This window comes from Xiphophorus hellerii, chromosome 8, assembly GCF_003331165.1.
Source record: "Xiphophorus hellerii strain 12219 chromosome 8, Xiphophorus_hellerii-4.1, whole genome shotgun sequence".
NCBI classification, from domain to species: Eukaryota; Metazoa; Chordata; class Actinopteri; order Cyprinodontiformes; family Poeciliidae; genus Xiphophorus; species Xiphophorus hellerii.
The window spans coordinates 13,821,284-13,847,055 of record NC_045679.1 but is presented as its reverse complement, the minus strand read 5'-3'; the positions used below and the strand labels follow the sequence as shown (position 1 = coordinate 13,847,055).

Below are 25,772 nucleotides of genomic sequence, written 5' to 3'. Positions count from 1 at the left end.
CTCAATTACAGTGTTGCAATGAAAAGTGCTGTCCACGGTGCTGAATGGTGACAAGAGTTGACACTATTTGGTCATCTATTACCTGAGAATATAAACACACCATGCCTATACACCTAATAAAGTGCTTTGATAACTGAATTGTTTAGGCCACTTTTCAAAGCCTGAATACCTTCAAATTAGGACTGTCTTTAGGCCTGCTCTCATTTGAGTTCATTTTTAAAAACTGTGACCTACATTTCCTCTGATTTATATATTCAGTTAATCAAAAAAATAAAATTATCCAAAAAAATCATTAGTTCCAGCTCTGTTTTTTATTCATACATCCATGAGACCCAATAAAAAAGTGAAAAGCAGCTGTTATGCATTAGCAGTATTTTTTGGAATCTTTTGCCCATTACATTAACTCAAAGTTATTCAATAATTTATCATCATTTCACCATGGCATCTTTCACAGTGGTTGTTCTTTCACCAAATCAACCTGTCAGATCATTCTCTGCCGTGTGCGAAGTCAGGTCGTTTTGCGCGAACCAGAATGCTAAGGTGCTGACATAAGTGACAGATTGTTGGCAGCGCCCAACATCATCTATTCTAAGTTGAGTTACTCCTGCAGAGGAAACTACTTACTGACCGTACAGTAAGGGTAGAAGACTTTTGTTCTTGTTCTTGGTTAATAGTTTGCACATGCATTTATAGCAGAATGATGTTAAACTGAAAAACTCACAGGAAGATGGGTGATAACTCAAATCTGTCTGCAGCATACTGTTGACCATGGAGAAACTAAAGACAAGAGAGAGGAAAGTGGAGATATGGCTGTTGTCTGACAATGTGCAAAAGGAAATTAAACAATGCTGAAACCAGACAGCAGACCTGGATTCTTCAAACCTGCAGTGTAGCAATACAAATCCAACATAACTTTAATAAAAAACCCAGTTTTTTTTTTTCTTCCAAAAACAATATACTAAATGATCGGGGTAAAACAGCCTGTTAAACACTTACTACTAATTTAATTTAATTTATGCGACTTTTTCAAACTTTTTCACACATTTTCACTCTACAACTACAGTTTTCACATATTTATTGGAATTCTTGATGTATATATAGATTTATCTCCTAGGATAGTAAAAGCCATAGATTGTGTTATATTTTTGAGATGGCATGAGATTATGTATTTCCATAAACACATATGTATATCACCTGCTTAATTATCATATTGTCAGCTGGATTTATGTGCCTCTCCTCAGAAACACTACTAGATCTTGCTATGTCGCCAGCATGTTTATAAATCCTAATTGTAACACTTCCAAATTATATGTGTGATATTCTCTGTCAGCATTTGGACTCAAAATATTACAGTCCGGAACACAAAAACTTGAGGATCAAATATTTACAGGAAGAGATGTTACAATTGGAAAAAAAAAAAAAAAAAATCTCCAAAGTAGCTCAGAACGATTTTAAAGTGTGTTGGAGGGGGAAAAAAAAGTTGTGTATGTTTCAAAAGTATTAATTATTTTTAACACAATAAATATTAATCAAGCACAGCAAAAGGAGGGAAAATTAGAGATGAAGTAATGGCTTTCTTTTTTTCCCCTGTTGGTTCCTGACCTACTCTGGGATTTAGTCTGGGAAGGGGTGGAGACAGAAAAAAGGGGGAAGAGAGAGGAGGAAAGTCAAAATGAAGTGGGACAGACCCCCCTCCCACCACCATTACCACGCCATACTCCCCCACCACACATACTTACAAATCCACATTTACATGTGGACACACACTTCTACACACACACGTGCAGGGGTGTGTGTGTGTGCAACATGCTCTTCAAAGCCAAGTGGTTTTAATAGACATCCAATTAGACGAAGACATCTGGGGAGCTGCTGTTGCAGATAAATAAGGTGAAAGGAAGACAAGATTCAGTCACCTCTCTGAAACTCCTGAAGATCAGGGGAAAGCCGCTGATAGAGGCAGCAGCAAAGAGAGGTGGGGGCCTAAAGAAAGAGGGAGTCACACATGGGAGGAAAGAGGAGAGGCAACACAGCGCTCCTGCATTCAGACTCTGAGAAGCAAGGAGAGAGGACAGACCGGGAGCTTAGCTCACTGACAGACGCATAACAAGAGAGGGGAGAAAGACGAAACCAGTGAGGGCTTGGTTACAATCTCAAGTAACTTCAAAACGAGCTCAGGCACAAAAAAGAGAAACAAAGGAGGAAAAGAAGACAAGAAAAAGTCTGGATTTCTAGACTTTTTAGGGGAAAAATAACTTCCCTTCATTGCCTGGATTATTTTTTTTTTACATTCTTACAAGAAACATCATAGATTTTTTTTCTGTCTCCAATTATTCCTTTTCAAATATTTTAAGTGCTTTACTCATTCTCTTCTGCCTCTCTCCTGTACTTCATGGACTTGAGGATATAAATGGGACTTATGCTTATGAGATAGATTATAGATAACATTGCAACATATATATTAATAAAGTTATCATTTGTGCTTTTCTGTTGAAGGATTTGGAGCAAAAACCTCCTGTTGTGAGGTGATCTTAGATTTGGATATTGACACTTTCCAGAAAAAGGGGGACAGCAACCAAATCAGCTGCAGCACCACCAGCAGCTGATCCTTCATCATTCTTCAAGCACAGGAACTGTAGCTCTGCTGCTAACAGCCCTGCTCTGATCCACTGCCGTCAGACTGTTCTCACCCCAGTTGTTCCACAGGTTTCAACACCTACTGTCCCAGAGAGATTGCGGGTTCCCAGGCAGAGGAGGTCTAGTTGGTGGGTCGGGGGGGGGATTCTCCCACTCTCTTTCCCTCTCCCTGCACCCAGCTCAGCATGCCCCAGCCCCTGAGCTCCTCCACAGCTCTCCCAGCTCCACTACCATGTGTAGATGGACAGTGACACAAGGTGCACCGGTCGCCTGGTTCTCCTCCTTCCCCTGCCGCAGACCTCCATCACTCTTCTTGCCCCTGACTTTCCTCCTGCTGCTCCTCTTGCTCGGACCCTGCACTTCATCGACAGACTCTGAAAAGAGCCATGCACCAGAGGGGACTCCTACGCCACCTTGCTGGGCGCCAGTTCGTCCATCGTCTGCAAGGTTGCCACGGGCGACTAATGTGTCGCTATCATCTGCGACGGTTGTCGGGCGACACGTGCGAAGCAGCTACAAGCATCTTCAAGGAGACGTGCGCAGGAGGAAGCTGTTCTCCTTTCAGAAATTCTTTCTTCGCATTGGCAAGGATGGAAACGTCAATGGCACCAAAAGAGAGGATGATCCATACAGTAAGTTAAAGTTTATCTCTTACGGTATATTTTTGACTTTTACTTAATGGCCCAAATAATACTCTTTGTCAGTACTTATGCCCAGTGAGTTTTTAATAAACTGTTTTGGTAAAACTTAAAGGCTATGCTAAAGCCACCAAACACAAAGCTCCGACTATCAATGGCCAAAGACACAAAAGTTTTTCTTCTTTTGTCTACCTCATGAGTTTATCTACAAGGAATGAAGTTTCTGTGTTTCTTTTTTGGAGCAAGCGTGCACATTGAGACAGGTGACTGGGCAAAAGAACAAATAACTGCTCTGCATGCTTCCAGCCATGTGCGGAGGCAGAGCATATTTGTCTGACTACAAAGAGCTTGGTAGAAGAAAGCTTGACAGAAGAAGAGCAGGAGGGAAGAAGAACGAAAAAAAGAAACTAAAACAAGTAAGCCAAGCAGATAAAAACAAAGAAGGGGAGACGATCCACTGGAATCAATTAGAAATCGCCCAGAGAAAGTTCTTCGTCTTTGATGGGAAATATCTGAAACGGCTATTACCAAACCCCATGGGGAGAATGACAAGTCCACTTACTCCTTGCTGCTATTGTGTTGCAGCTCAAATAGTAGTGGACATATGCTAAGTTTGAGGTTTTACTGACTCAGATGTAAAGTGATCTCTACCTCTCTCTCTGAATGTGCATTTTCTAGGCTATGAAATATGATTTAACCCCCATTTATCCTGAGAGGGGTCAGTGAGAACACAGGATTATTTGTCAGTGCCACTAAGCTTCACATTTGTACAGCTGTCCTACTTCGCACTGGCTCCAGTCTTTGTCTTGCTCTGCCAAGATACTTCCCTGACATTTTTACTGCCGGTTGTGTGAAGTTATACCTGATAAAGGGTGTCATGCAGGCCCCGAACCAAGTGCCCAGTTGCACATCAACATATCTAAATACTTCAAAACTTCACCATGCGAGGCTTATCACAACCAGTTATGGTTGATTGAGAGCAGAAAATCAGCTGTTATCATTCTGTCCTCCGAAACTTTTATCTCATAGTTAAACACATCTGGAAGTTCTCCAAGACTGCCAGACAATTTTGGCCTCTGAGCAGCTCGGAGTAACTCCGCAGCCTCAGGGCACACTGACAGTAGTTGTTGAGGGAGAACAGAAAAGTACTCCCACACTTACCTACCCCAAATTCCCCAACAAGTTTACTGAATCCGACACACAACATCTGATAAACAGAGAGAAATTATTTTTGCTTTGGATACTGTCCCGCTCCTTTAATCATCTTCATTTTTCTTAATCTCAGTCTGTCTCTGTACGAGTCATTCTAATTAGAAATACACCAGTCAAGATTGTGTTTCTGTGGTTACAATTTGGCTATATTAGGAGCAGGTACATCATGCTGCTGTGTGAGAGATACCATAGTAAAGACATTTTACGTCGTCAATTAGCATACTTAGTGGGAATAAAGCTACCGTCTCTGTTTATTATCCCAAGAATGTAGATCCTTCCCTTACCTTTGAAATATGACAAATACCTGGCAACATTTGAAACAGCTTTAAGCTCAAAATGATATCACTTTGGAGTAGTTTGTTTAGTCTTCCTTTTGTCTGCTTTAAGTCTTGCTTTCCCTCACTGTCTTGCAGCCTGGATAAACCACAGACATTGCCCAACATAATGAAAATTGTTTATTTTTTAGAAACTTCTTACATCTCTGTCACATCAGCGATACAGAAGCATCTGAATTTTAGTCCGCAGTGAGAACCTCCACAGAGAATGTTGATGCTGCATTCCCTGACTGGAAAAAGATTTTTTTTGGAGTTCACCAACAACTTGTTACCCATCAGGCCCAATCAAGGAGCCAATTGCTTTGTGCATCTCTACGTGCATTGCTATAGGTCTTTATCTCTCATACACATGTCATAGGTCTCCATGCATCTGACCCTGGGACTTTTGTAGAATATGCCTCCCCTGCTGGGAACACACAGACACACACGCATGCAGCTGAGCGGAGAGAGGCCACTTTTGCACATGGCCTCCATATGGCAAAACCCACTTTTATTAGGGCCAGGGCCAGTGTGAATATATGTGTTTGTCTGTGTGTGCCACTCAGACACCAAGTTTTTGCCAGACATGGCTGAAGGAATTTCAATTAGCGTCTCTTCTTCCCTCCCTTTGCCTGCAGTGCTCTCTGACACACTCATGCGCATGTATGTGTGGTTTTACACACGCATGCATGGAGCTCTGCCATCAGGCTGGAACATGTCACTGACTATAGTGGCATTAGAAAGGCAATTCATCAGACTGAAAAGCTCTTGCTTGCCATTGTAATAGAAAAATAGTAAGCACAGTCTAGAGAGTGAGAACCATGCTGTATATCTTCATTCTTGTGGATTCAGTCAGGTTTTGCGTCTGAGCACAGGCCTGATATATAGAGAGATCTGTGCACTTCTTGTACTTTTTTGCATGAGCTCTGAACAAATTGCACCCTTCAAAGTAAAGCAAACAGAGCGTAACTTAATTCTGCTCCCTTGTCTTTGAACCTGAATGTGGTTTTTCACTTCCCATGTTTCATGTTATTCACTCGGTCTCTCTTGTTCAGGAGTTTGCGCACCAACAGGTTTTGACCACACTTTTGTGTTTGTTTTAACATTTCAGATCATAACATTGTTCATGTACACTGTGATGATTTCATAGCTGATAGAAGCAAAACAACTGCTGCACACAGAGCAAAGAAACAAATTGCTTGTTTGATGCAGGTTTCCATGGGGCTCTCATTAGAAACAAATCATCTCTTTCTTTTTAATTGGACAAGTAACAAAAATTGGAGTCAGAGGCAGATTTCCTGATATGGGCGATATGGCTCAGGGCGACACAGACTGTGGGGGGACCACAGGGAGAAAAAGTTGTTTTAATTGAGCCCCACAGGAGCATTTTGAAAACCCAGAGAGATTCCTTCAATTACACTTTTAGATTAATTAAACTTTTATTCTATAGCTATCACACATCATTAGAGCTACCTCATATTAATTATCTGTCAAGATCAATTCATATCAGACCAGTGGTTAAAACTTGAATACTTTTACTATTGTGATTTTCCCCCCTGTCTTGTCGAAGGGGCAAGCTGTGCTGTTTCTTTTTAAGGGGAAATATGACTCCCCACCCAGGGAGTCCCTGCCTGGGGGGCGCCATTAGCACACCAAAAAAGTCAGTTGCTTTCCATTTACTAAGCATGCTTAATTACCTGTCTAATCCATGGAGAGAAGCGACCATCTTGTGTTTTGCAATGTGTTAGCACTCTAGTCAAATATGCCTTTGCACTGTGGCTGGCTAATTATGCTAAAATGGACTTATGATCCAAAGCATTCAAGTCTGTGTTTAAAGGGCCATTTCAGAGATTTTTTAGTGAATTTGTTCCCAGCTTAGAATGCTAAATATTTATAGGTAGTATACTGTAAATTAGTCTTATTAGTGAATTTTCCAAAGCACAGATATAGACATAATGCAATTCATTTTCAATTCCTAATATGTCCGATAGAATGTTAAAGTTACTGTTATTTTTAAAATTGTGTTCATTGGTGACGTGGGATCAGAGAGAAAGTGAGAAGAGGAGGTGATATGCTTACACTGGGTTTGTGACTGAACAAACCCAATGACCTTATTTCCAAACAGTCCACCTGTTCAGGACGTTGAAAATGATTAGCATGGAAGTTCGCTCAAGAATGGCCGTCATTAGACCATGGCAGAGGTGACGAAGATGTTTTAACTCCAGGGATGAGTCTCTCTAATGCAGTCGAGCCAGTCTGAGTATGTCAACATGGCGGCACATAATTCTAGGTTTAGTCTACATTATATAAATTTGTGCTCTCTGCTGCTTATCGTGCTTTTCTGTTTACCCTGATTTGCTCTGTGCTCATCTATTCATCTCACCTCATAAGTCCCTCACAATGAGGCACTCTGGTCTCCATGTGGATGTCTTGAGGGCGCATCAGGATGTGATTAGCATTGATCCTGGCCCTGACCAAAAGGCAACAAAACTGTCCTTGTTCTCCTTCCTCCATGTTGTCTACAAAGCTGCAATATTTCATTCACAGACAAACAAATAAGGCAATAAAACAGTTTATGGCTGTTTGAAGTTTGACCACAGTTTGACTTCACTACAGCCACTCGGACAGTGAATATTTCCTCCACTGATTAACACACAATAATGTGGATTCATATAACGAAAGGTGTTTTCTCTTTTGAGTTTTAACTTTTTTAACTTGTGTTTTTTGCACTTTTGTGGCTTTAAGATGCCATTTAAACATTCCCATATGTAAATGATTAATTTGGACTTGAACTGTATGCAGCTTTATAATATTTTATTGACCATTACTGCACATACAAATTTTGTTCTTTTTAACAAAAAGCTTCATGAGGGTTTCTATAAAAGTAAAAGTTACATCAATTAGTGCAGCACAATGAGGACAAAGGTAAATGTAAAAATATAATACCTTGTAAAAATGTGGAAAACACAAACTTTTCCACAATTAACCATAAAATTTCAATATGTTTTATTGAGATTATTGGTGATAGATCAATAAAAACTAGAACATCGTACACAGAGTGAGAAAAATAACAGATGGCTTTTTAAAGTTCTTTACAATTAAATATCTGAAAAGTGTGGAATAAATTTTTTTTACTTGCACCTATACTTTGGAAAACTGCTTGTTGTTATAATTACAGCTGAGATCTTTTGGAGGAGGTTTACTTATCTGAAGGTTAATTGTTTTGCCCATTGCTCTTAGCAAAATCTCCCAGGTTCAGTCAAATTGAAAAGTGTATATGGACTTTGAGTGGGCCACCCTTTGTATACACCCTGTGCATGCAAAATGATAATAAAGTCAGTCTAAGTCTAAGTCAATCAGAGGAAAGAGGATATATGTATAATGTGTGCATAATAACACATTTATTTGCTTCATAGACATCATAGTTCTGGCAGGATGTTTAGATAAGTTTTCTTGAAAGGTGAACCTGCTTCATGTTTTAAGTCTTTTGTTATATATTGACCTGTATGTAGCTCTGTCCACCTTCAGTTCATATCTAAATATTTTCCCTGTTGAAAGACAGCATGTCAACAGTATAATGTTGCCAGCATTATTGCTAACACTGCAGCAGTGTTAGTTTTTCAGAAACTTAATTTGGTCTCATCTGACCAGAGCATTTTTTTTCACACAATTGCTATTTCCCCTGCATGACTTGTGATGTGGCATGACTTGGTATCTTTGGAGGTTTGCTGTATTCTTTTCATTTTCAGATCATGGATTGAATTGTGCCAATTAATATGCTTAAAGCTCAGTTTAAGTTTTTTCAACTAACTCTGTTTTGTATTGCTGTATCACAAAAAATAATTTCTGTCAAAATGTGGAAAAGGTAAAGGGATATGAATATTTTGCAAGGCACTGTAGACTTGCAATTTTCTGTTCTGGTTTTGCTTAGAAACTGGAAACTTCTCTGGAAGTGCGTGTAAATTTTTAAGCATATGTTTGGATTTATAGGTCCTTAATAACAAAAATATGTATTTCTTTGCTCTTAGTGGTGTAAACCTCTAGTGCCTCAGCAAATTTAAGGAAGATCAAAACCTGGAACAAGCTCCTCCACTCCTACATTTTTTCCACACCCCTTCTATTTTTGAAATGATTCCCAGTCTTCCTTTCTGCTGTTTCTGAATGTCTCTTATTTTGCATCCCTGGTTTTGCTGCTTCCTCTTTGCTCCGAGGAGCATGTTTAGGGTTCTCATGGGAAAAGGTAACAGTGTGGCCCATAAAAGAGAGTTATGAGGTGGTACTGGATGCACCGAGGGTTAGTGTCAACATTGCTTTTCATTTAAGATTACCTTGACATCTTCATAGACTCTTCTCTGCACCGGCTGTAAATATAAGTTCTGTGCAAGCACCCCTGCAACAACTTGTTCATTAAACATTGAAGTGCTCTTATATTGAAGTGCTTGTGTATCATTTAAAATCAGTGGTTATGCTCACTGTGCAAACATAAAAAAGGATACTGCGCTCAGTCATGCTAATATTTACTTGTGTCTTTTATGTGGGAATCTGGTTGGAAACAAATTAATGAAAACATATTTGAATTGCCAAACAAAATAATTTTTATTTGGTCCTTACATAACCTTTGTGGCATCTCTAAAACACTAATAATTCTGAATGTATTTACAGATAAGTGTACATTTAGTGGTTTCCTTCGTCAGTGTTGTTTAGTATTTTAAATGATGCCGGAATCTGGATAAATGAAGTTATTAATCCAACACAATTTCTTTTGTTTGTTGAGCATCTTATTGTTTTAATGTCCTGCTGAAACTCTACATAACGCTGTCTTACATAACTGCCATGTTCCAAATTACTTGGAGATGTTCAATAGGTTTCGTTATAAGCTATTTCACAACAAATGCACTGGAATGGATTAAGACAAATATACGAAGAGTTTATTCATCTTTGTCAGTTGCAACTCGTAATGTTCTACTTCTTTAATAGTTTGTATATTATTGTGTGCTCTCATATTTGTTACAGCATCCATTTCTATAAAAATCTGAATAACTTTACAGAAACTTTTAATGTTTTTCCAATTGTGGCTGTATCATGTTGCTTCTTTACAAGCCACAACCATTTCTGTAACTGCATCTGTTCTGTTAAGGGGTCTCATTCCATCTCAAACACAGGAGTTAGTGTGATCGCCCAGAGGTCAAGAGGTGTGAGTGCCCTTTGACCTCATTACTGCCCATGCAGGGTCGTTTTTGGAGCACAGAATGGCTGATACAAGCATCCTGGAAATCCCCACAATAAATAAAATTCCCTTGTATACCATTTAAAGGGTGATGGGCAACACTGCATAAAGTTGAAATAGTTTCCTTAGAATGAGAAACCAACCACTGAATCAAGGTTTAGAGAAATAGTATAAATATTTCTTCCCATTAACATAGTCTAAGGTTAAGGACCAATAAATCATGACCTTTGCTTTTTTAGCTGAGCTCTTTCTTTATAGAAGTAATGCCCAAACTGTAGTAGAAGAGCTCAAACTTTTCTGTGTGAACTGTGTGGCAAGCACACAATAACAATCTCAGTCTAAGAAAATGGAGTGTCATTGATTACGACTTTGTCGTAATCAATTCTGTGTATCTAACGGGCACATTAGAAGCTCTATAAATGTTTGAAGTGCTTGAACTATCAAGCTATCTTCATAAAATGTTTCTGCGATTGTCTACTTTAAGAGTATAATCATCTTAAACGTGTTTCAGATGATTCCTCGTACTTGGAATCCCAGTATCATCTGTGGCTTTTATGGTGTTTCTGGCTTTATCCTGTGAGATTAAGTAGACACACCCTTTGATCATTTGCAACATGTTTAGTATCTTCCAAATTAGTTGCTAAAGGGAACATTTTAATAGTTCCATTTGCGTCTCTGCTTCTTCTAGAAACAATCAAGCAGCTAAAAATCATACAGCCATTTATGGGCAATAAGTAAATACTTTTTATTGTCCAGAAAAGGAGCCATTTCAAAAACATCCTGATTATTGCGTCAATCAATCAGCAGACACTTGCCCCGTAACCAATCAACCCCAGCCAAGCCTATAGCCAATGATTTAGCCATCCAAGCAGAATTCAACACACTTCATTACTAGAAGAGAAATACGTTTGGTCAGTTGGTTTACTGCTGTACCGACTGCTGGAAAAGTGTTTTGTTGTTGGCTGCAATAAACAACATACTGTATGTGGATGCACAGTCTCCCAGTCATGGAGAAAAAAGCTGTGTGGCTTCATTTTATTTTTAAACTGTCTTTATCAAAAAAATAAATAAAAATTGATTAAAAAAAGCATGACATTAGAAAAGGTTTATGAAAAGTGCAAAATTTGAAATTACTGTCCTGCAAGATGGTTTTTAGCCATTTTGAAAAGAGTTCATACGGTACAGAAAGAAAAGAAATAGCTGAATAAATTCTGATGTACATTTGCAACATTTGCTATAAAATAAGAGGCACACAAGGCTAGAATGGGAGCAGTAGTTCTCTCCCATCCACCAGTGGGCCTATTGGCAGTGTCCCAGTCATGTTGCCAAAGAAAATTGTAGTTTGCGTGAATCACTTCACAATGGACTCTTCTGAAAACTACCAACAGTATAACGCAAGATTTCCCAACAGACCTCAACTGAAGGAAATCTATTAGTTCGATGGATTAAACACAATTTCAGAAACCGCTGCTGCATCCTTGGTGGTTGTGAAGGAGTTGCCACTTCTTCTGCTTCTGGATTTGACTCAAAGTCAAAGCTGTACCATTGTACAACTGCACATCTGTTTGCAACCGTTTTCACGTGTAGAAAGTAATCAGTGTAATAATAGAGACATAGCCTTAAAACAACTCATTCTGAAAGGAGATCAAAATAGTCAAAACCGAGTAGTTGAAATCTCATTTTCTGAGAGAAAAAACATGTTTTGTTTAGCCCATAGACTTATTCTCACTTGTTCAAGGGACAATTAGTAGAACGGTGGAATCAGATAAAAGAAACTGATGTAATGGTTGGATCAATGTTAAACAGTGGTAATTCACCCCCCAAAACACAAAACTTCTTCATCAACCTATCAGTGATAGTTTTTTGTTGTTGTTTGTTTGTTTTAGTAATTTAGTATTTATTTCCTTGACTCCATTCAGTTACAGATGTTGATGATTTTTAACATCTCAGAAAATTAGTTGCAGACATATTTCCTAATAGGTTCTAATAGCTAATAGTTATGTAACATGTTCCACTAATTTGCAGATTTGGGAATTTTTTTGTGTTACATTGTTTGTATCTGAAAATGTATCTTTCTATGGGCCAATAGATAACTTACTGCCCGCCACATCCCCAAAAGACCCTCCTCTCTATGCAGCAGGGTGCAAAATACAGAAGCTCAGTCAGGGAATTGAAGAATGGATTCTGAATGTTTCTTCATTATTAAAGTTTAGCTGCTCTTGAAAGTGGAGCTTTTTCTTTGCCATGAATCACAGAGGAAAATGAAAGGATCTATCTCAGTTTTCCGTCACTGTTTACATATTTCCTGTCATCGCTGCTTGACATTTCCCCCATTATTTTACTCAGTTGTCGATTACTCTGTCAACTATGACCATACAGAAATAGGAGACAGATTTATGTATGCAGTCCACCCACAACCTCAGACCAGAAAGGATCCGCCCTACAGAAAAGCCTTTCAGCGGCAAATATCCTTCTTTAAGATCTACTTCTGCTTTAAAGGTTTTTGGCTCTTAATAATAGATAACAACTAAAATTTGGATTAAAAAACAAAACAATACCTTCAAACTCTAAATATTTTGTTCAGTGATAACCTCTTTTATCAAATGACTTTTGTAGAGTTTAAGAAAACATACCTCATCTGAGATTGGAAAACATGAAAATTGTGCAACTAGTTCTTTAACTGCAGAAAAGACTGAAATATACCTGAAATCACGTAACTCCACAGAGTCCACGTTAGTCTGAGTTTCACTTGTCCTGTATCGTTACAAATGTGTCTGAAGAGTTGTTTACTGCTGTCTACATTTCATATTGTTGCTATGCTCCCTATGGAGTAAATAGCAACAGGAAAGTTGTTTTCAAATTGCAGAATCTACCCTGCCAGTGACACACTCATCTTTGTGGCTTGGCATTGCTTCATCTCGAAAAAGTTAAAACCAGAGTCACTTTGAAAATAACTCTAACAAACGGAAAGCTTGATTTTCTTGGGTGTCTGAAACAGTTTTGGGCGTTATCCAGATGTTGTAATCTGGATCTAGGAGTCATGCTGTGCTGCAAAAAATGAAAATAACACAAAGTTAATTTCCAGAAGCTAATTTTCTTATTAATGTGGAAATAAGAAGTTTTCCACATTGAGCTTAGTGTTGGGCATTTTGTATTATTATATTATTTTTCTGTAGTAAAGATGAGGAAATATGATGGGATCCACATGGCCCCTTAGTGCTTTTGCCTTAGTGAAATTATGTTAAACACATCCTGTGTCCAAGTACGCCTATACACCCTGGCCACACCCTGTCCACAAGCAGTTGAGATAGTCAAGTGTACCGATTGCCTACATTTTTCCCGACATATTTTTTTATTATCCCCCCAAAACTAATCAATACTTGCAAGTTTGATGAACACGTCCGGTGCCTAGCTCCGTTTCTTCTCCGCCAGGGCAGCCACTGCACACCTGTTAATTAGAATTGTATTAAACATGAAGATCAATACTGAAGTGTCACCTGGATGTGAGCGTGGTGCCTGTGAAGAGACCGGATTCATGATCAGTAAACCAGTTGGCAGTGAAGACCAGCATGTGTGACGCATAGCGTGAAGGGCTGCAGCCATACTTGGAACATGTGCTTTACAAAAAATAGCCCCTCCAAACCAAATACACACCTTGTGTTCCTGCTTCTCTCCATGCCTCATCATTACACTCACACACCCACGCACACACAGCTTGAAAGTAAAGTTTTTAATGGAATCATCAAAGGTAGAGTTGAGTCCAAAAAGGCATCTGGATGGTCTGGCTCTTTGAGCTGGGTCGTTAGGAATTTCATCAAATTACCCTGTGTGTATGCGGGCGTGGGTGTGTATGTGTACTAAATAAACGTTAATGCAGAGAAAGTAAGAACTAAGCACAAAGCAAATGTGCAAACTGAATACTGTTTTATCTAAAAAGCTTACAATAATCTGCAACAACTTGCAGGACTGTTTTTTCTTTCCCCTCCTCTCCGGCATTACACAGCAATCCATGCAAAAAACCTTTCAAAACAACAGTTGGGCAACATCACGCTGGCAGATGAACTGTAAATGAAAAATGTGTGAAACGCAGAAGACTGTCGCAGCGCTTTTCCTGAAAACATAACTCCTGTCGTGTCGGACCTGCAAAACTGTTTGGAGAGAAGCCGGCGGATTTGGCGCTCTATCATGTTACAAAGTCAACTGTGCGAGAGAGAGAGGGATCACAGTTTCTCAGGTGGTTTGGGGTTTTTCTCCCCCCTCAATCATATAACCATTAACATCACAAAGAATTTCTTCTAGTTTCCTCTTGGTTGCTCTAAACGTGTGTGACATAATTCGCTGTGATGGGTAAAGTTGGCTCAAAGTCCGCAGGTTTTGACGGAAGAGTATAATACGCCATTTACCTATCTACAAGATTTCTAGCTTTTTAAATGAAAAGTTTTCCCTTAATTGATTTACTTTAGACTTTATTGAAATCATGGTTTAGCTATCTGCTTGTACGAGAAGCAGTTTTGCCCTCACTTGCTAATGACAAAAAAATAGAAAAAAACTGAATTATAAGCATAAAATTGAGCTCAATAATGCAGTGAGAGAAAGTGAAGCAAACTTTTTTCTTCATTCTGATCTTTATTACTGACAAAATTAGGTTGAAATCCCTCTTATGACTATACCAGAAAACAAATTTAGAACCTCTGAAGTTTTGTTTATAACAATATGTTGGCCATATTGACAATCAGCCAGGGGGCTTTGTTTTCTCAGCTTAGTCAAACCCGCTAAGTCAAGCGGGCTTTGATGTGGCCACTGAGTGCAGGATGACACTGATGTCAACCACATCAGTCTAAAAACCAATACCTCCATGTTCCTTAAAGCGCATAATATACAATGGCTTCCACTACGAGCCAAGCATCTTCACGGAGTAATCTGCAATGCCGGGGGATGTTTGTTCTTTCTCTTTGACTTCATAAAGAGCTGGAAACATTCAACTTAACTTCTACAACCCTGTTAAAGCTTGGGTGGCCTCGAATGCTGTGGCAGCTACAAGGAGTATTTTCTTTGTCGTGTTTCTCTCTGATTTCTTTCTTTCATTTATTTTGTTTTTATTTGCCTGACAGAGTATTATATTTGTAACGTCTGTTTTAATCATGTCGGTGGGCTCATTTACCCTGAGATCTAAAAAAAAAAAAAAGAATCCCTTTATTCTTTTGTAGCTTTTTATGAGGTTTCCTGGATGTAAACAGTCGAGTTGCAGCAAAGAAGAGGCATCGTCAATCAGCGACGTTCTTAAAAAAAGGAAAAAAAATCTAAAGTGTTGCATTTCTTTAACATGGGACTGAACATGTCACAGCAAAAAAAAGAAGAAACAAAAGACTGACCCATTTGTCCTGCTGATAGCAGCTCTTGACACCAACTGCTTGTCAAGCGACAATATTTCAAAATACTCAGCGAGATCTCTACAAGCATTAGATCCACTCACAGCTGGTCTCCGTGTCAAGGTCACCGAGTGAACAACTGCTCCGTAATCTTCAAAAAAATCCCCAGAATAAACAGTGGAAACATTTTCACAACCTCCCTTAACCTTTAGGTTCAGTTGGAGTCTCAGTGACCGTGTTTCCAAATGGGGCCATCCAGGGGTCGGCAGGAGGTTTATGTAGGGGTGGGTTTGCGTGTGGGGGTGTGTGTGTGTGAGCCTGGATTTTCCTCATTATTTAGCAATAATAACGTTGGCTACCATTTGATTGTTGAAACAATGACTTCATTAATCCATTCTGAGCTCCGTGATCTAAGAAGTTACATTGTCTGTCAAATGAATGTGGATCTTTTGAAGTTATGTAAAAAACATCTTAGTAGTCCAGAGAGGGATACTGTACTTTAACAAAAAACAGATTGCCCGTGCAAAGAAGCCTCCTTTGACTTTGTGCCTGAAATAGACATGAAGCACCAGCTTTTAATATCTTTCACCGGCTGGAAGACAATAGAAATAATTTGTTTTTGACAGAAGTATGAAAATGAAGATCTTTATTTAAAAGCATTTTACATTGGTAGAAAGCAAGGAGATACTCTGATATTAATATTAAACATATAACATTTTTGTTTCTGGTAGATGACAGGACTCAACTGCAGACATGAGAGTCTAGTAACATGGTAATATAATTAAAATGTGGGCTTGTCTTGTACACAAAAGGCAAGCCTATGTATGCTGAACATTTCTATATTTGTATTCTATTTGAGTTAAAAAAAGGTGTATTTTATTTATAGTTCAATCAAAATTAAATTAATATTGTTTGTTCATAGATAGATTAAACCCTAACATGCCTCAGCAACCCACAACCATAGAAAAGTAATAAGAAAAACGCTGAACACAGACCCTCTACAGTTCAATATCAAGCCAGTTTCTTTTTTCATTTTCTCTTCTCATTCTTCAGAAATGGGATGAAACAGTGTCTTGTTGATTAGTGTCAACTGGACTACAATTTTGAGTCGAATTTGTATGGTAGTAAAATTATTTTCAAGAACCTCATTAGTCAGGATCAACATCTATTAAAAAAAAAAGCACTTTGCAAAAAAAAGCCATAAACTACGAACCAAACAATTACATCTTGTCTATGTCTTGCTGAGCCTCCATGAGTCACTGGGTGAAAAGAAAGGTACACACCGGACAGCACACTCCATCACCAAATGACTTTAAATGCATTTTTCTTCTTCACAAGAACATGAAGTGCCCAAACATCCGAGGCCCTTCTTACTCTAAGAGAACGGTTCATACAGTCCACAACATCAACCATTATTGGGTTAATTCCACAAAACGCACCTCTGGGATTTAACAGCCAAAAATTATTTTAGGTTAATATAATGAAATTCATGCTTTTGCCCTGATACTTTGGCTTTGGTAGTGACAGCTTGATGGATGTGTCCAAAACTTCAGTAAAGCTTTTACTATTGTTGTACCTTGGACTTGGTTCTCTTCTTTTACAGTTTAAAACATTGTCAACAAATAAAAATGTGAGTGACATCATGAAAGTACAGACACAAGAAAAGAAATTAAAATAATGAAATTCCCTAAATTACATGACATAATTAGCTTAAGTATTTAAACTTTTTGTACATTAGAATACATTTATCAGGGAAAGCTACTGGGTTAATCTATGATGCCTGATCACAATCTGTTTCTTCCACAAATCGAATAGCTGCAATCTAAGCTTTTTGTTGCAGCCTGGAGATTTAACTTGATGGCTTCTGGTTTCTGGTAAAGAGGCTAGAAAAGAGCCCTGAGCTTTTGGTTTCTGACAAGCCACATCAAACAGGAGGACAGAAAAGGGTTTGAACAGGTGGAGTAGCTTTGCGTGAGCACAGACAGATCTTATTTTGTATGGATCACAGCTCAGAAATGTCAGCTGTGGCGCAGTGAGAGAGAACATTTTGAACCTGATAGATCAGTGTTGTGTTGTGTTGCATGTCTGGCTGAGTAATGGACTTAGCTTCACTGTGGCAGCGTGTATGTACTGAGAGCTATGGAAAGTATGGAGTCTGGTTACACGATGATTTCTTATTTTTGACCAAATGAAGGAATTGTGGGGACATTAAGTTTTTCCAGCATCAGAAAATTGGAAAATATGGCAAAAAACTATTTAAAGATGACAAAAATAGACACGGATTCCCAGGGAAAACCTGTGACTATATATCCTCCAAATGTCTTAAATATAAGCCACATGGATCATGCTTTTATGGTATAATAATTGTATCATTTAATCAGACTACTATCCAAAGAGGACACATATCTGAACAATTTATGTATTTATTTTTTGCCAATAAGAAGTTTTTGTGGTGGAGCACAGTTCTCAGATTTCTGTGTGCTTATTTCAGCAAGGTTTTTTTTGTCTTTTTAATCACCATAAAACAAAATTTAAGAGAAGAGATGAGGGCAGGAAGGGGACATGTGGTACAAAAAACACCCTTGGCATGTATTTTTCCAACCTCTACCTAATCAGGACAAAATGTGACAAGATGTACAAGTTAATATCTATCTCTTTGCTCTTTTGCCAGTAGGTGAACTTCAGAAATGCTCTGAAAATGTAATCTGGGTTGGTTTGCAGCTAATTCTGCAAGTAGGCTCAATTTCCTTCTTGTCCAATTTGCTAATTCTCTTAAAACCCTGATAGTTTTAAGCTTGGTGCAGCGACAGAAAGCCACTGACCACAGTGTAAACCAGTAATTGGTTCACCTTGAAAGCTGATATGGCTTCCTTGACCTCCTGCCAGTCAGGCAGGCAGAAAGGTTCTCTCAGTTCTGTCCAAATGCTTGCCGGTTTTCCTGTGCTCCCATGGTCAGAAAAACAAACATTGCAAATATGTAAAAAAAAAAAAAAAAAAAACTTACCTGGCTTACGGCTTGCTTGCAGAGCATGTAACCCATGAGTGTAATAGCAAATGAAGAGAGGGCGAGAGGCACATCTGAGGCTTCTGCTGGGATATCAATGTGAGGGAGAGACTGGGACAAATAATGTCCATCTGTATTTTGATACAAATACTTTAAGCAGGGTGATATTTTGAAAAAAAGTTAAAAACATGTTGTTCAGAAAATTCAAATAACTAAATAAACATATAAAAGTCAGTGACAAAGCAGCTCCAGTGGATTTTTAAATTTGCACAAACCAAACATGATTCAAATAGATAGTTTGGAGTTTCAGTGCCTGATCTGTTGCTTTACTTTGTATCCTATGACTAACCACAGTAAAGAAATAAATAAAAAACATTTATGAGGTTCTGCCTGATTTACAGTACACTATGTGCCATACAAAGAAAAAGTATTTTATCCCTGATGGAATTTGTCTGTTTTAGTTTTTTGGGGGTAGGGGTTTTGGCACGCTTCATTTTCAGACCGTTAAACAAATTTTACTATGATATAATGTAATCACATCAATGGATCATGTCTGAGCATCTGAAAAACAGAGGAAATATGTCCCTGGGCAAACACAATGAAGCAATGTTTGTTTTTTTTTCTTTCTTTCTTTAACCCACATCTCACCCTGTCCTCACAGACTCAGACAGGAGAAACTGTCCTGTAGTGTAAACATTTATGTGATGTAGTTTTAATAGTGTGTAAAATCCGCCATCCTTGAGTAACATTTTTTCTGCATGATTGCACAGTTTAAAACTGTGAGCTTGAACAATTTTGCCTGTCATCACATATTTGTTGAGATGACAGGCTTGTTGTAGAAAAAGCCACTGCCCTACAAAATCTGACATGAACAAAAGTAGATTTTCTAAATGCTGCAATTTCATATCAGCAACTCTGCAAACCGGTTTGACGTGTTTGTCTGTGTGTCTTCTTCACCAGGTATTTTGGAGATCAAATCAGTGGATGTGGGAGTGGTGGCCATCAGGGGCCTCAGCAGCAACCACTACCTGGCAATCAAAAAGAACGGAGATCTGTACGGAGCGGTGAGTCCTGGCTCTATTTTACTCATGTCGTGTCATAATGTGTTTATTTATAAAACACATTTCATATGAAAATTGTAGGCTCAAGAAGGAAATACAAAAATATGAAATAAAAATAATAAAGCTTATTAACAACAACAAACCAGAGTCCAAATGTTGACCTCATTTAAATAGAAGATTCCTTGAAAATCGTAATTTCTGTGAGGCATTAAAGGAGAAACTGTGCATCATCTGCTTTAGGACGTGTCTTAGTGTCAAATGAAAGAGCAATGGGTAATTACATATGAATAAGAAAGGACCAAGAATAGATGTTTGTGGAACACCATGAGCAACATTTACCTAATTAGATTCAAACATTAGAGTATCGAAAGCTGCTCTGATGTTGACGAGAACAACAATACAGATTCTATTGTGATCAAGACAAATTTTTATATCATTTAAAACTATAACCATGGCTGTTCCTGTGCTGTGGTTGGTTATAAACTCAGACTAAACTCATGTGAACTTCCTTTTTATTGACTTACTTGAAGCATTTTATTTTTGGCAAGAACTCCTTTGAATTGCTAAACTATAATCTCAAATCAAAACTTTGCAGTATGTTAGATGGCTTACTGAAACACTTTATAAAACAATGGACAAGGCTTTAGCACTGACTGTTCCAGAAAAAGGAACCACAGTTTGTCAGCGTCAGCTCTCCTGTCTCTCTCGCCATTCAGAAAAAGGAAACACAATCCAGCAGGTTTTTCTATTCTGCTTCAGTCCCTTAGGGGAGAAGCCCTTGTTTCATCTGTTTTCTCCCTCTTTCTGCTCTTTTTCTCAATCTCATTCTCTCCCTCTCCTTCTTTTACTTTGAAAGACCCGTTTTCAGCGTGTCTCTCTAGAGCTGCAACTCAGATGAAATGACATACGATGTAGGGGAAGGAGAAAAAAAAAAAAAAAGAAAACAAGAGATTTTGTTGCACGACCTGAAACTGAATTCCCATGACGTCTTCTGCCTGGTGCAACACAAGCCAGCAGTGGCGGCTGACTAGTGAGGGGTCGGCGTTCAATTACACTTGATGGCTTTGCACAGTGACTTCTTTATCTGGTGGTAATCAATTGAAATCATTGTTTCATTATATCACCAGATAAAATGTCAAAAACGGTCACAGTTATGTAGTTTGATCATGAATTTATCAGTGGTCACTGCACAGCATATTGATTCTATTTTAAAAGCTTTTTCTCCATTAAAGGGAAAGATTTTTTTATTATTATTTTTAGGTTTGATCTTCCCAGTTTCTTTAAAGTAAAATGCCGTTGTTACCGTAATTTCATCTAATTGAAAGGCAGACATGTACACACACAGTTTTTACGCAGAAAGTTGAAAAGCCACACAGCGTCTGTTAAATATTCTCCTTCTGCTTTGAGAACATTCAGTTTTACTTCTGGAACCAATTTGAACAGCTGTGGCCAGATTCAGATTCAGAGGGAGACAGTGAGCAGGCGTGTGTGTGCGTGTGTGGGTGTGTGTGTAGATACAGGGAGGGGGGCAAGAACATTTTTCCTTGTGACTATCAACTGCATCCAGTTAACTGCCTACTTAAGTGACGCTAGCCTTGAGCACAGCGGCAGCTTCCAGTAAACTGACAAACAACGTTCCCTCAGATCTTTTCTCTGCTCGTGTACGAATCATTGCAGTAACATTAAGACTCAGACATCGTGTCACAATGTTCTGTACCTGCACCAAGCCTTAACCTTTGAAATGTCACACTTTACTAGATCCCAGGTCCCATGTTGAGGTTTTACTGCTGGCCTTAATTACACATGGGACTAGTCCTTAAACAATGGCTTACAGTTTGTTGATTTGTGTTGTCAGAAGAAGTGAAGGAGGACGATGTCTTTACGATGCTCTGCAGAGCCAAAAGGAAACAATTAAAAGCTTTTGCAACATATGAGTTGCAGTCGTTAAAAGGGAAAGCAGAAGTTTATTTAAAAAAGGGACATTGTGCAAAAAGATTAATAAAATGTGAATTGCACCAGAGTTAGCTTAAATTATATCAGCTTCAAAGATTAATGACTTAAAGGTTAGTCATCTTCAGCACAATAATGAAAGAGTGAGTCCTTCCTAGAATCCTGTACTAAAACATACGCATTTTCCATTATTCATCAAACTGGTGATATTCGTAAATGATTAAAAGACAGACAAAAAAGGTATAATTGGAATCTCCATATGTGACAAAACAAAATTGTGACTTTGAAAGGAATAATTCTGTTACTCCAGTCAGCTGATATCTTACCTATAGACTCTCTTGGCATCTTTATTCAGTATAAATCCAGAGCATTTGGTTGACACTATGAATGGTCAAAGAACCAAGCAAACTACTATAATAATAAGAGACGTTAGAGATTAATGTAAATATTGTTTTATGAACCTTTAAACGCTTGTCACATTGTTGTCACGTTTGCATTGATTAGTTAATTCTACAGAGATTGTTTATTAATTGCACAGAAGATGTAGGTTGTAGCAGGCGCACTACAAACAATCCTCTTGTTTTAGTATATGCACAGGATTCAACAACGTAAGGTTTATATTTTAAAGTTATTTATGCTTTTTCTATCATTAGGTCAAGAATTTTATGTTTTTTCTTATTTCAATAAATACAGAATGTGCCACTAAAGAAAATTCACTATTTTTTTTATTTTATTTTTTTTTACATAAAAGGGATAAAGCAAAGCAGCAAACAAAAACATACATCAATATTCCATCACCATGTTTGTCTGTAGGTGTGATGTTTTGAAGTGCTGTTCTGAAGATGTAATGAAATATACATCTTACAAAAAGGTTTTCGGAAAGTCTTGGTAACAATCAAGATGTTTTCCGGCAAAAGTGAGACGAGTCTTTATGTTCTGGGTGGCTTGCCTCTTCTGGGAGGGTTAATCGCTGTTTATTGTTTTCTCCTTTTGTGGATAATGGCTCTCACTGTGGTTCCCTGAAATTCCAAAAGCCTTAGAAATTTATAATTTGATAGATGTCAAAGACATAGGTTGCCATCAATTCTTGAATTTCTTTTGATCACAGCATGATGTATGGCTTTTTGTTTCTTATTTAATATCATCAGACATGTTCTGTTCCTGTTATTTCTGGATTCTAAAGTTCTCGGGTTAGTGCAATTTCACCAGAAATATGTGGTTAACCGCAGGTAAGTCATGATTTAACAAGAATGACTATTTTCACACAGGGCTGGATTGACTTGAATGACTTGGATCCTTTTGTATTTAGTCAGGTGATCTTTGACATAAACATTAGAATGCTGGTTTGAAACATTCACGTGTGACAAAAAGCAAAACATAAGAAATCTATGAGGGCGTAAATAAATTTTCACTGCACTGTTGTTCAAGGAGACTAAAGCATTTTGGTTTATTACTAGACAACAAAGTGAGCCACATTCCATACATCGCTCTGCCCCCCCAAAGATTACATGATTATGGCTTCTAACAATCGTCTTGTAAAATTGGATTAATCTTCTGCCAGTAGAATGCCTCAGATATGTCTGTGTACAACCACACATCCTTCTGAGTGAATACATCACTCACTCATCTGGCTCTGTGTCAAGCAAAAGGCCGTTTGGAGCCACTGGCGGCACTTAGAGATGTTGCTCTTTTCAGAGTAGAAAACAAAGCACAAGCATTAAATGTGATTCATAACACTTTGATACTCAGTCTTTGCGTGTTTCCTATCCACAGAGGGAGTTCGGCCCTGACTGTCGTCTAATTGAACGCATCGAGGAGAACAGGTACAACACCTACGCTTCTGCCGAGTGGAGGACAAAAAAAAACAAGTGCATGTTTGTTGGACTGAACCCCAGAGGAAAACCGCTGAAGGCAAAGGGAAAGAAAATGCGGCGGAAAAGCACAGCAACTCACTTCTTGCCCATGGTGGTGCAGCCACGATGATGGGACGTATCAGCAAACTGCAGGATATCTATTGGACTTACGGTGGTGGCTACATGGGACAGATCTGAACCTGGTCTGTAAAATGCACTGAGAAAGAAACAAAATGAAATATATGGAGTGGACTGCTTGTTTGGATAAGGACACTATTTTAAAAAAAAAGAATATATATCAGTATACAATGTATATATTATTTTCAGTTCTAAGTTATAAAGTACACTGGCACAATGAACACAAAAGAAACATCTGTGCCAAAATGTGATTCACATTTGTAGATTTGTGGAGTCCATGGAAAAAAAAGATAAAGGTATCTTTATAAACCTGAACGGAAGCAGTAAAAGGAGAGAATAGCTTGTTCATGATGGCACCACCACAAATCTTACTATATCATGTCTTTTTCTTCAGATTTATTTATTTTATGTTATATTTAACAGAAACAAAGAATAGAAGACATACTCTTATCTTTTTTCTACCAGTTATGCTTCTCTTTTTAAACTAATAATCATTTAAGCTTGTATAAATAAAAAGAATATATTTGTCTTTAGCTTGTCTGTGTTCAATGTTTGGATTTTATTTTATAAATAAACAAAAAAAAAAAACTAACCAATGAATTTTAAAAGATAATTATATAATTGACTTTTATATTTGTTTTGTACAAAATAACGGGAATACAAACACAGAAGTCACAAGACAATGAAAATATTATTATGCAATTATTATGAAAATATTAAAGTGTTATATTGCAAAGACTTATTCAGATAAAAGTGCATAAATTCACAAAAGCGGGTAGTATGTGTGCTAATGATTTTACTACTTTCACTACCTTTCTGAAATATTAATGTTTAATTCCTAACTTTCTGCAAAATATAAGTAAGTATTAATTACTTATTACTTAAGATACTGTAGCAAAGTATTTGTAATACTATAGCAGTATTTTGGTTTGATCAAGTGTCATAACCTCACATCTCATAAGATGTTTCACCCAAGCAGGGATCAGATCTGCAGTCAATGAAAATAGGCTGAAATATGAAATCTTCAGCCTATAACCAAGTCAAGTTAAAAATGAAACTTGTGTTTTTAATGATTTCATTGTTCACCAAAAATACGTACAGTGAGGACATAAGTCTGACCTCAAGCCACTTTTACTAGCTTGAATACTTATATCTGTTTATAGTTCCAACTGTAGGACGTTACTCTGAAGCTTTACTCTAAAAAGACACTCAAATCAGAAGTACAGTAGACCTCCTGTTTCCTGTTCATCAAACTTATTACTATCATCATTCAATACATTGTCCTGTGTGTTTTAAAAATGTCCTTCCTGAGACACTCGCACGTCTGCCAGTTTGGGAGACGTGGCTCATAGGTTTTTGTGAGCAGTGCTTTCAGAGTGATGATAGCAAGCAGGTGAGCAGCTTTTTGAAGCAAGGCGTGAGTTGGGAATCTGTAAAAGATTAGAGTTTGAAAGAAGCAGACGACCTGGCTGATTACTCCAGGGGTTTCCATTTCTCATTGCTCAGACCTTTGCATTACAAGTACACATGGCAAACATGGCTTCCTGGAGGATAAACACAGTCTTTTATGTGATAACAACAAAGACAAAACAGGTTTAAGAAATGGCCGACTCATTCACACACACACATGCACGCCGTGAGACAGAGACACACTCAGGCGGCTGGGTAGCGTCGTGTGTGCATCAGTGTGGTCCCAGCAGCTGGGAAAAACCTCCTCCTTGACCTTACATGTCTGAAACCTGTTGCTGAACCCCCCGAGACTGAAAGAGACATGGAGCAGGGCATATGGTGTAACATAAATATCACTGCTTTGTTTATCACCTGATTCTAATTAACTATGATGTCATGTTTTCTTTCGTTTCTCTCTGCTTCTCCTTAAAATCCCGCTCTCGCGTTGTTGCCCTCTGCTGCTCCAGCTCGGCTTTTCATTTTCTCACACTTCTTGAAACTTTTCCTCACATGTCTGCGAAGTTAAGACAGATTCCAGCTCTTTAACTGGATCCAACATGGAGCGAGGTTATCACACCGACACACACAAACAGAGTCCTCCTATCTGCGCACTCTGCTGCAGCGTGTGTAATTTGTTCACTGCGTACATCACTATCAGCCGCTCTTCCTTGTGTTTCTGTGCCTGCCCTTGCATGTGTGTCCAAGTTAATTTCCACGTATATGACAGAATCCACCAGTGTCCGTCTGTCCCACTGTGTTTATTACAAGAAGGCCCTCGATCCTCTTATTATGCTCAGGAATCCTCGGCGTCCAACGCTCATGTCAAAGCGTGAGTAAGTATGATGCATCAGAGGGCGATTCAGATTTCCTTTCATCCTCCCAGGGCATCTAGTCCTTTGTTTATATGATTACTTGGGTGTTCT

At 38.3% G+C, this 25,772-nt stretch overlaps 1 protein-coding gene across 1 annotated transcript; it reads left to right on the top strand.

The window, feature by feature from the left end:
* The first annotated feature begins 1,934 nt into the window (after positions 1-1,934).
* Positions 1,935-23,933, top strand: LOC116725092 (fibroblast growth factor 10-like). The gene is made up of 3 exons (XM_032570989.1): positions 1,935-3,266; positions 19,359-19,462; positions 23,183-23,933. The coding sequence occupies exons 1-3, from the start codon at positions 2,867-2,869 to the stop codon at positions 23,390-23,392; spliced, it is 714 nt and encodes a 237-aa protein (XP_032426880.1). The 5' UTR covers positions 1,935-2,866; the 3' UTR covers positions 23,393-23,933.
* Positions 23,934-25,772: the final 1,839 nt, after the last annotated feature.

Excerpts from the sequence above, each read along its gene's own strand:
- LOC116725092 (XM_032570989.1), top strand. The coding sequence starts at position 2,867 with ATGTGTAGATGGACAGTGACACAAGGTGCACCGGTCGCCTGGTTCTCC. Across the intron at positions 3,267-19,358 it reads AAGAGAGGATGATCCATACA|GTATTTTGGAGATCAAATCA; the intron begins GTAAGTTAAAGT and ends CTTCTTCACCAG. Across the intron at positions 19,463-23,182 it reads ACGGAGATCTGTACGGAGCG|AGGGAGTTCGGCCCTGACTG; the intron begins GTGAGTCCTGGC and ends TCCTATCCACAG.